General features: G+C 34.9%; 1 protein-coding gene across 3 annotated transcripts; it reads right to left on the reverse strand.

Moving 5' to 3' along the window:
• Positions 1-5059: 5059 nt before the first annotated feature.
• On the reverse strand, positions 5060-8832 carry PTB2 (polypyrimidine tract-binding protein 2). 3 transcript variants are annotated; one of them, XM_079013600.1, is made up of 11 exons: positions 8669-8832; positions 8075-8274; positions 7773-7982; positions 6817-6879; positions 6659-6732; positions 6467-6559; positions 6309-6366; positions 6092-6196; positions 5918-5999; positions 5716-5828; positions 5060-5629 (listed from the first exon to the last, which is right to left on the reverse strand). In XM_079013600.1, exons 2-11 carry the CDS (start codon positions 8258-8260, stop codon positions 5207-5209), a joined length of 1407 nt encoding a protein of 468 aa, XP_078869726.1. In that variant the 5' UTR covers positions 8261-8274; positions 8669-8832; the 3' UTR covers positions 5060-5206. The 3 variants fall into 3 exon arrangements, with proteins under 3 accessions (XP_078869726.1, XP_078869728.1, XP_078869727.1); XM_079013602.1 differs by lacking the exons at positions 8075-8274; positions 8669-8832 and adding an exon at positions 7556-7616 and having other exon boundaries at positions 7773-7957; XM_079013601.1 differs by lacking the exons at positions 8075-8274; positions 8669-8832 and adding an exon at positions 7556-7619 and having other exon boundaries at positions 7773-7957.
• Positions 8833-9886: the final 1054 nt, after the last annotated feature.

A 9886-nucleotide genomic window follows, 5' to 3' on the forward strand; every position in this document is an offset into this window, starting at 1 on the left:
ATATGTTCAATTATAAACAATTAACCCGATTACCTATCCCCATTTTCTTCTTTATTCTTCCATAAGGATCTATCTTAAGGGTTATCATAGTCATCGTTGTTGACAATACTATTACAGTGATTTCTCCGTAATACGTGTCAGTAGGTTTTCTTTCTATTTTCATTCCTGAGGATGGATCCTAATGATCATCCTATTTATCGTTGTTCACAGTACTGTTACAGGGATTTCTATGCAATACATGTCAGTAGGGTAGAGTACATCAAATGGGCATGAAGTTTGTCACCTATAGGTTATAAACCTTTCTATGTTCCACGGGATTGTCATCAAATAGTCCGGTGGTCATCAAATATACTCTTTTTGGTAACTACATCATTGGTACACTAGTACCGTTCCTACATTGTTAGTACATTAGTATCATTTCTACCTTGTTAGTACACTGGTACTATTAAAGTCATAACATCCTATTGTCATTTTCATCATTCATCATACTATGTCATCTTATTAGCTTCATCTCTCATCATACTATGTCATTTTAAATCTCCTTAATCTTCTCATTACCCAATGTATTATATTCATGAAAATGCATATGCAGCATAAGTCATATAAAATTTATCTTTATAATATTTCATCTATCACATAACGTCTTTGCACATAAGCATATATATAGCATTTAATTATTTAAATACTTCATATCTATGTGTAAGATGAAAGTAACTATGCACTCACTTGTTAAAGTGGAGAACTGGAAAGTCGAGCAGTGCTTCGCTTCAGTACTTAGCTTTTCCTTTTATGTGACCTGGGTGCATATCAATAAGTCATAGTCTTATATTCCTGATGACTAATGATAGTCTAGATTCCTCACTAATCCCAATGTCTACATCAAGATCTATCAAGTATGGAACAACCAGGTAGTGTCATATCAAAGGTAGGGTCCGTTTGGTATACAACATATAATGTTTGGAAATCTCACTTTAAACACATCACTAAATCCAGCCTAGGCATCATCTACGTAAGTAGATCAATCAGTATAACGGCTTGGAATCACTAATAAATCTTAGTTATAGGTTCATAATAATGACTTACTATAATTAAAAGTTACACTTGAATAAAATAAGTGTAGCTTAATTTATAGAGCTTTTAGCGAAAACCGGGAATTATGCAGTCATAATTCCAATCCGAGAGCTTCTATTCACTGACTATTTGACATCGTAGGGATTCACCGAAGTGGTCGGAAACTCAAGAATAAAGGGCTAAAAGCTAGAAAGTATTCCAGCGAGAATCAAAGAAAAGTGTGTGAGAAATAGGCTGAAACGCGCAACTATATATATCCAAACTCGGAGAGCGCATCGTGTGGATGGTCGGAGCACGCTACACAAATGGTTGGATCGGGTGAAGTGGGCTTCTCCTGACCTTGACACGTGTCGCAATCTTATGGCGGCTCAGAAGCGCGTCGCGCCTGCTGTGTGTGCGAGCGGCTGCACACGAAAAAATCTATTTTATTTAAAAATCCATATCTTCTTCATAAGATCTCCGTTTTCGATGTATTGTATATCCACGCATAGTTATCAATAAGATCTATAACTTTTATTTAGGCTCCGTCGACTAATTTTGAATAAATTTTTAAAGTTATATTTTTAACAGGCATAGACTAGTATAGTACGTATAAAAATCATAACTATCCCATATGATATCCATTCTTGACTGTCTTTATATTGACGGATAGGTAATGACGAGATCTTCAGTTCTCGTTTATATTGTTTTTTCCTAGCAATCGACCGATTTCAATTTCGGTTTCTATACTAACACAGTCGCGCTGAAAACTTTGAAAAATCATAACTTCCTTATATGAAGTCAGATTTGGACGTTCTCTATATGTGCGCTCTCAGTTTTACGATTACTACGAGTTTCGTTTAGATTGTTAAGGCTAATAATCAACCTATCTAAAATTCAGTTTTTATGATACGAAGAGTCGTTCCGGTTTAATTGCGAAACTTCGAAGAAGCATAACTTCTTCATACGAAGTCAGATTTTAGAGTTCTTTATATGTACGGAATCCTTGTCACATATACTATAACTTTGGTTAAAATTATTTATCCTAAATAATCGTCTATTAAAAATTTATTTTTATCGCTTTTTATATTTCAATTGTCTAGCCCGAATATAGGGATGAGAAAAGAAACCCACCCGGCTGGAACCGGCCCGGGAACCGAACTTTATGGAAAATAGGAACCGAACCGGACCGCCGGTTCTACCGGTTCTTGTCGTGTCTTTAAATGTTGGAACCAGTCCACGAAAAATAACATCATACGGTTCCGGTTTTTTCCGGTTCTACCGGTTTATGCCGGTTCTACCGGTTCCGGTTATATCGGTTCCGATTCCTACCGGTTCCTGGTTCCAAAAATCCACAAAAATAACGTCCCCGTCCCGGCCTGACCGGTTCCATCGGGTTCCGGTTTCGGTGCCGGTTCCGGCCGGTTCCCCGGTCCATATGCTCATCCCTACCCGAATATGCAGGCGTTACATATAAGTTGTGAAGAAACTATGTTTTAGAGCTGCATTCCACAAATGAAGGTACAATCCTTAAGGTAGATTTTTATACAACGCCCAATCCAACTTCTGTTACTAGACATTTCAAAAGAATATATGTTTGTTTGTGTCCTTTAAAGGAAGGATTTAAGGCATGTATTAGATATTTGTAAGGTTTAGTTGGTGCCTTTATGAAAGGGTCATTCCATGGTCGAAGTTTTACAGTAGTTGGTATGGAATCAAAATTTGACATATACCCCCTTGTATATGCCATTGTTAAAACTTAAAACACATCCTCCTAGAAAGTGATTTTTGGAATGCCTTGGTGATGACTTGGACTTGAATGCACACTCTAATTTCACATTTGTGACTGACATACAAAAGGTTAGTACACCGTTAATGTAGTTACTTATAGATTTGTCGTTAAATATTAAATAATACACCTATGGAAGTGTGCTACAGCAACCACTATCCTAGAATTGGAACAATTCTAGAAAGAGATCAACTATTATGATAAGGAAGCTTGTAGTTGGCTTAAGCAAATTCACTCTCATCATTAGGCTATGAGTCACTTCAAAGGTACACCAGATAACTATATGCTAGTATATTTTAGCTTAGCAATATATTTACATGTTCAACCATTTATAGAAAAGTAGATCTATATCATTGTGGTACTAAACAACATGTGTCAATGGTCCATGGTAGGATCTGCATGTTGTGGACATAAAAAAACATATGTTGCAGTTGTAGGAAGTGGGAAATTATAGGGATCCCTTGTGAAAATGCAATAGCAACTCTAGACGAAATGAACAAGAATATTGAGCACACAATAGATCTTTATAAGTGGGTCCATAAAATGTATTGGTTAGATATATGGAAGAAAGCATGTGATTTTAAGGTCGAACCCATAAAAGGAAGAAGTATGTGGCCAATGAGCTAGTGTCTAGCCAAATTAACCCCTCCCCCACATCACAAGAAAGTTGGTAGACCTAAAAAGAAGAGGAAGCGGAGTGAGGATAACACATTGACCCAAATTCAAAAATCAAACCAATATGGGAGTCAAAAACAAATCAGCAGAGATAGAGGTTGTCAAGAACAAGGGGATAACTCCAAGACATGTGGATGTCAAGGTAGGGGTAGTGAAGCGGGTGGTCAAGGTGGTAATCATACACATGGTCAATGAGGTAGTCAATAACATGCTACTTTGAACAATGTTTATGCTTTTGTCATGGTGGTAAATGCGGTTTAAAAACAATGGTTTCTTTTGGGGTAGCACTTTGTGGCAATTTTCATGGTTAAGTATTTGTCATGTTTAAGCATTAATGTTGTATGTAAGAGTAATATTGGTATGCATGTCATTGGATTTAAACTAGTAATATTACCCTATGTAATACATTATCTAGAAAACAGATTTTGCATTACCTTTAGCATTACTATAAACCTTATATTTACAACTACACGTGACCTACATATGATCATAGGTCGCATTCACAAAAATCAGATTTCATAATTTCCCCCAAAAGAAAACCAACCTCCCAAACTTATCCCTACAACCTATATGTATACACCAATGCAATAAACAAGCAAAACCCAACTGCATAACAAATAAATCTTTAGCTACATTGTTTCAACATTAAAGAATTGGATCGATGCTTCCATCCTATTAATGTTCATCAGCAAACCAAGGTTAATTGAAGTTGACCTTGCACACATGGGTGGGTCAACCCATCCATGAAATCCACACCTTGACTCCTGTGATTTCCAAAAAGAACCTCTAGTGCACAAATAAGAAAATACAGGTAATGATTTTTTTTTGTAAGAAAAACCCACAATGTTTTAGAGATTGACTTACCAATTTAGGGCATGTGAAAAAACATCGACCACGGTTGAGCGATGTCCATGAAATTTTCAAAATAATGACTCTTCCGCAAAAGCACACGGCCATGTTGCTTATTTTTTTACCTTAAGTGTATAGAAGAAGAGACGTTTGGTGAAATAAAATGAGTTGTTCAAATTATAAAGGACGACATGAAGCTGAAGGGAAAATTCAAAAGACAATTTTACCCTCACATATGTGAGGGATACACGGGGTGGGTTAACCGGATGAGAGATATAACATGAATAATATTCTATGGACCAAAAACACAATAAAAGTGAAATGACATAGTTTGCTCTTTTGTACTCATACGGACCAAAAACACAAAAAACAGTAAACCACAATTTACGGTTTTCTCTAGTTTTATTTGCTTGAGTTAGTCAACTCTCCGATATTTTTGTGCTGGAAAAAAAAAACATAAAATTAACCGGCTATTTTGCTAATATATAAATAATCTACATAGAACTTGCAACCTACGTTTACAGGCTCTTTGGACAAAATGAATAGAAGAATTCTGATATGTATCTTTTAACAGTCAGAAAATAAATGTAGGATTTTTTAATTTCTTTTTTCTGATTAAAATACCATAAAATAGCTTGTATTTTTCAATAAATGACACAAGGAAAATTCCCAACAAATTCGGAATTTCACACATAATTTGGCGGGCAAAATGCAAGAATCTGAAAACCAGTTGCAAACCGCTTCCACTAATTAGAAAAACAATCTTCACAACACAAAACAACATTTTAAAAAAAAAAAAAAAAAAAAAAAAAAAAAAAAAAAAAAACAAGGAAATTAAAGATTCTATTGATGGTAACGTGGTGGCGGTGGCCCACCTTGTGGTGGATACCCATTCTGCCCGTTATAGTGACCCGGCCCATGACCCATTTCAGATGGCATGCCTTGATGCTGCTGCTGCTGATGATGTGGCATGTAAGGATGATTATGCATCTGCTGCTGTTGTTGCTGTTGCGGATGTTGATGTTGCTGCTGCTGCATATGCATTGGCATTGACTGGGGCCCAGCTGGCGCACCCGGGGCCCACCCTCCTGACGACTGAGGTGCTGCTGCTGCTGCATACCCTTCTGGTGCAGGGATGTACTGTGCACCACCACCGCCGTATTGTGGCGGCCCTGATGGTGGTTGTTGCCCCAAGATGGACGGTTGTGAATTCATCATCTGTGCGCCAGCTGGCACTGTGTAATCTCTACTGCGGTCATTGTTCACCTGTAAATAGAGATGAATGTTTAATGAAAATATTGTGAAATTTCTCTTTTTGGGATGCAAAGGGTAAAATGGTCATTTTACAATACCTTGATGCTTAGATCAGTGTGTCGAGAATAAGAGATGTGAAGCTTGCAAAACCCTCCATCATATATACAGTGTCCTTCCAATGCTTCCTTGGCTACAATAGCTGTCTGAACATCTGAAATTCATAATTTTTTAAAACATTTTACAAAATTATATAATAAGCTTCTCAACACTTGTTATCAAAAAAAATTAATCAACTCTCACCAGGGTATTGAATTAGAGCTTGAACTCCACCATTTTTGTCAAACATGGCTATCTTTAAAACAGGCCCAAAAGCAGAAAATACCTGTTCACAACAAAGTGAGATTAAAAATGAAAAACACATGATCAAAAAGAAAAAAGAAAACACAAATATTTGTTAGTATATATATAAGATACCATGTGTAAAACATCCAAGGTGACTGCATACTGCATGTTTTCAATAGAAGCAAGAAGAACATTACTCTCTGATTCAATCTTCTTTCCATCTAAACCTAAACTGAACTGAAAAAGTAACAAACTAGTAAGCATAATATAAATATAAAATACAACAAAAAGTTGAGTAATTTTACAAAACAATCCTTCAAGCTATTATTATAAACAATAATGACTTTACCTGACCAGTAGCATCTATTGCTGAAGATGCAACAGGAAGCATAGGATTTGTATAGTCCCTTAATAAATACATATAAAGTTTATTTATTATTAGGTTAGGGGCAAAACTGTCATAAGAAGAAATCAAGTCGGAAAAGATTTAATACTATTGTCTTATACCTGCTACGATGACTCTGGAATTTTACACTCAAATCTGTATGTGCAGAATATGTTATCTTAAGAGAACATGGTCCAAGCTCTGGGATCAAATACCTGCAAATCCATAGGGGCAAAAACGTCAATTTAAACATTAAAGGGCTCTGATACAATACAATAACCATAAACCCATACATATATATAATACAATCTCACCTGGGAATACTTCTTCCATCAAGAGCATCCTTTGCAGAAGTAGCAGTTTCTGAATCTGTAAACTGCACAAGGGCCTGAAAACAAAATATAATATAATATAAACCCACTTCCCTATCATGTCATACTTAACACATATAAAAGAAAAGAAAATCACAAACCTGAAATCCAGCTGTCTTCTCAAAAGTTGTGATTTTATGCACAAAACCAAACGCAGAAAACACCTATACAACAGAAAGATTTAGAAATTGTGGAGTAAAAAGCTATATAAGTAACATTATCCAAGACATACAGTGCAATATGACAGACAAAAGAATTCAGATATATTAACCAAAGAATCTTTTTGTCTACACACAAAGGCATAATGTAATATGCAAAACATTGATAGGGTTAGTAAGGCAGCTTATAAAAATGTCTGAATAACAAAAAAAAAAACATATAGGGCACAAGAATTAGAATACTTCATTTTAGAACATCTCCAATTTAGTGAGAAGGTGACCAATCAATAGTTTTAATCGACTTCTGTCAGCACAGGTTCCACTTCCCAAGCTTCTATCATATACATTAAAAGAAATTAGCACAAGGCATCATACAAAAAAACACACACACCTAGATTATGTGTCTATTTACATATAGTCATTAAAGCCAATTCTTGACACTACTTCTATAGTGGTAAGTTTCATGTCTACTTTGTCCAGTTCATATAGTAAAGAATGCATACACAAAGTAATGATGGTTAGAAGAAAATTAATTTTTAGAGTATGTGATAGGGAAAATCTGAAAAGCAAAATAAAAAGTATGACTATCCTAAACTCTAATAAGTGAAGGGATAGGAAGAGATGAGGAGGAAGAAAGAGGCAGTGTTAAGGAAGGGGAAAGGAGAAAAGGAGACAAACACACATGCGCTCTTTCTCCCCAAGCAATAAGCTTCTTCCATTGAAGATAAATCCTTGATATGGGCCTGCTGATCCATTTACATTTGACGTCAAACAATGAAGCTTAAGCTACAACCTAACAAGTACCAAATGCTATATATATATTGGCAACATCTATCTACTTTTATTGTATAACTTACCTTCTTTAATCATTTTGTACATGAAAAGGTGAAATTACTTACCAGGTGTAAGACATCAATGCTGACAAGGCGAGCATCATTGCCCTCTATGGTTACCAGAAGTACATTTCCAGCAACATCTGCAGAGGTTTTGTTGTTCACAATTTCTTGCCTGTTGGAATACTGTAGGTAGACAGTTTTCCCTCGCACCTGAGCTGGTTCTGATGATGAAGCATAATATGATATCATTGCTATAGCTTGATTTTGTTCAGCCTATAAAGAATATGACGGAGGAAGGGATTAGAGAGACTCAAGAATCATAGTAATGTACCTTTCATTCATTCCAATTGACCATTAACACTTACAAATTCAATGAAGGCTTGATTCCTGTTTGCTCCAACATTACACTTTGTGTTCACAACTTTACCAAAAGGCTTCCCAAGTTCAATTAGTTCCTCTTCAGTGCACTCCCATGGCAAGTTTCTCAAATGGAGAACCTTGGATGGGGTCTGTGTGTACCGGAACTGAGGCTGACTGGAGACGGATGCCATCTCGCACTATAAACCTAAATGTGCACAAACAACACAGATTGATTAATAGATTGTTTCTTTATCAGCATGTGAAGAGAACAGCATTAAATATGATTATGACAAATTTTAGTCTGTTTCACATGCTACTATTCACCCAAAACACCCAAAAAAAAATGTCAACAAGATTATTACTCTCGTAGTAAATCTGGAATTCCAATTCGAACGCTAACCAAAAAGGATACATGTGATACGAAAACACCTTCATATGAGGTGAAAAACCAACAATCGATGGCGTTCAGTGTATTTCAAGACACCGAAATCAATTTGACAGAATGAGCAAGCAAAGATTAGATAAACATCTCCAGTGAGATCCACATACGTTTCGGATATACAAACAATAAACTAGGGCATGATATATTACGGGGTTACCTGATGTAGACGATGAAGCTGTTGTTGGCTTCGGAAATTAGGGTTTGAAACTAGTAGGAATGTAATAAACGAAAAAGAAATCGCGATTTAGAGTCGGCAGATAGAGAGCAAACCACAGCGATAATGAGTAGGGCAAGGATAGATTGTAAAAGTAACGGGGCTTCACAAATCACAACTATCTTCACCTCCTTTACATAAAATTAAAAAATAACAATAATTTATTTTTTTCAGAAATTTTTAGTAAGGCACAATGAGTCGAGGGTAATGGATTTTCGATTTTTTTGGTATTTAGTCATTAAAATTTTATTTGATACTAAACTATTGAAATTATTTACATTTTATTGTCGGTCATAAGGGTAAAATATAAACAGTTTCAATAGTTCAGTAACAAATAGATAACGAAAAAAAATTAATGACTAAATGTCAACAAAGTCAAAAGTCTATTATCCTTTCAAGTCATTATCCCTGTTAGTAAAGTCTTAAAAGTTTGTTTAATAGAAAATTTTTGATTATTTAATATTTTGTTTAAATTAACAGAAAAGTTTTTATTTTAGTTTCACCAGAAAATGGCAGATTATCATATAAAGTTACATAATTTAGATTTTTCTATTCAAAAAATTACGATTTTATCAAAAAAAATCCCTAAAATAATGGGACTTTCTACATAAAACCTTAAAAATAATTAATCATTTGTATAATTGTATTACATACTTATCGCGTGTTTAAAAATTGGTTCCAACATGTTAAATTAAATAAAAATACATATAAATAAGGTATTTTATAGATATCTTTTTATTAAGTAAGTTTCGTTGAGATTCTGGATATATATATATATATATATATATATATATATATATATATATATATATATATAGAGAGAGAGAGAGAGAGAGAGAGAGAAAGAGAGGTGGGTTCAATTGAGAAAATAAAAAAGGTTGAGAATGGGGAAATCATTCTCAGCCACTCATTTATTCTAAGCATAAAAAGACACGGTGGCAAACTTGTAAATATGATAATAACCTTCAATCTCAAATATGCAACTGTAATCGATCGTTCATCATCCAAATTTCTCCTCCAACCTTCAACAATCATCCAGATTTCTTCAATTAAACCATCATCAACATCATCCAGTGCTAATCAATCATCGATCTTCGTCAATAACATGTTTATCAATACGATTCAACAGTTAACAACAAAAATTCATTTTTGGTTCTTTTA

Source organism: Lactuca serriola, chromosome 8 (genome assembly GCF_051521515.1).
Source record: "Lactuca serriola cultivar US96UC23 chromosome 8, Lser_US96UC23_V15, whole genome shotgun sequence".
NCBI lineage: Eukaryota > Viridiplantae > Streptophyta > Magnoliopsida > Asterales > Asteraceae > Lactuca > Lactuca serriola.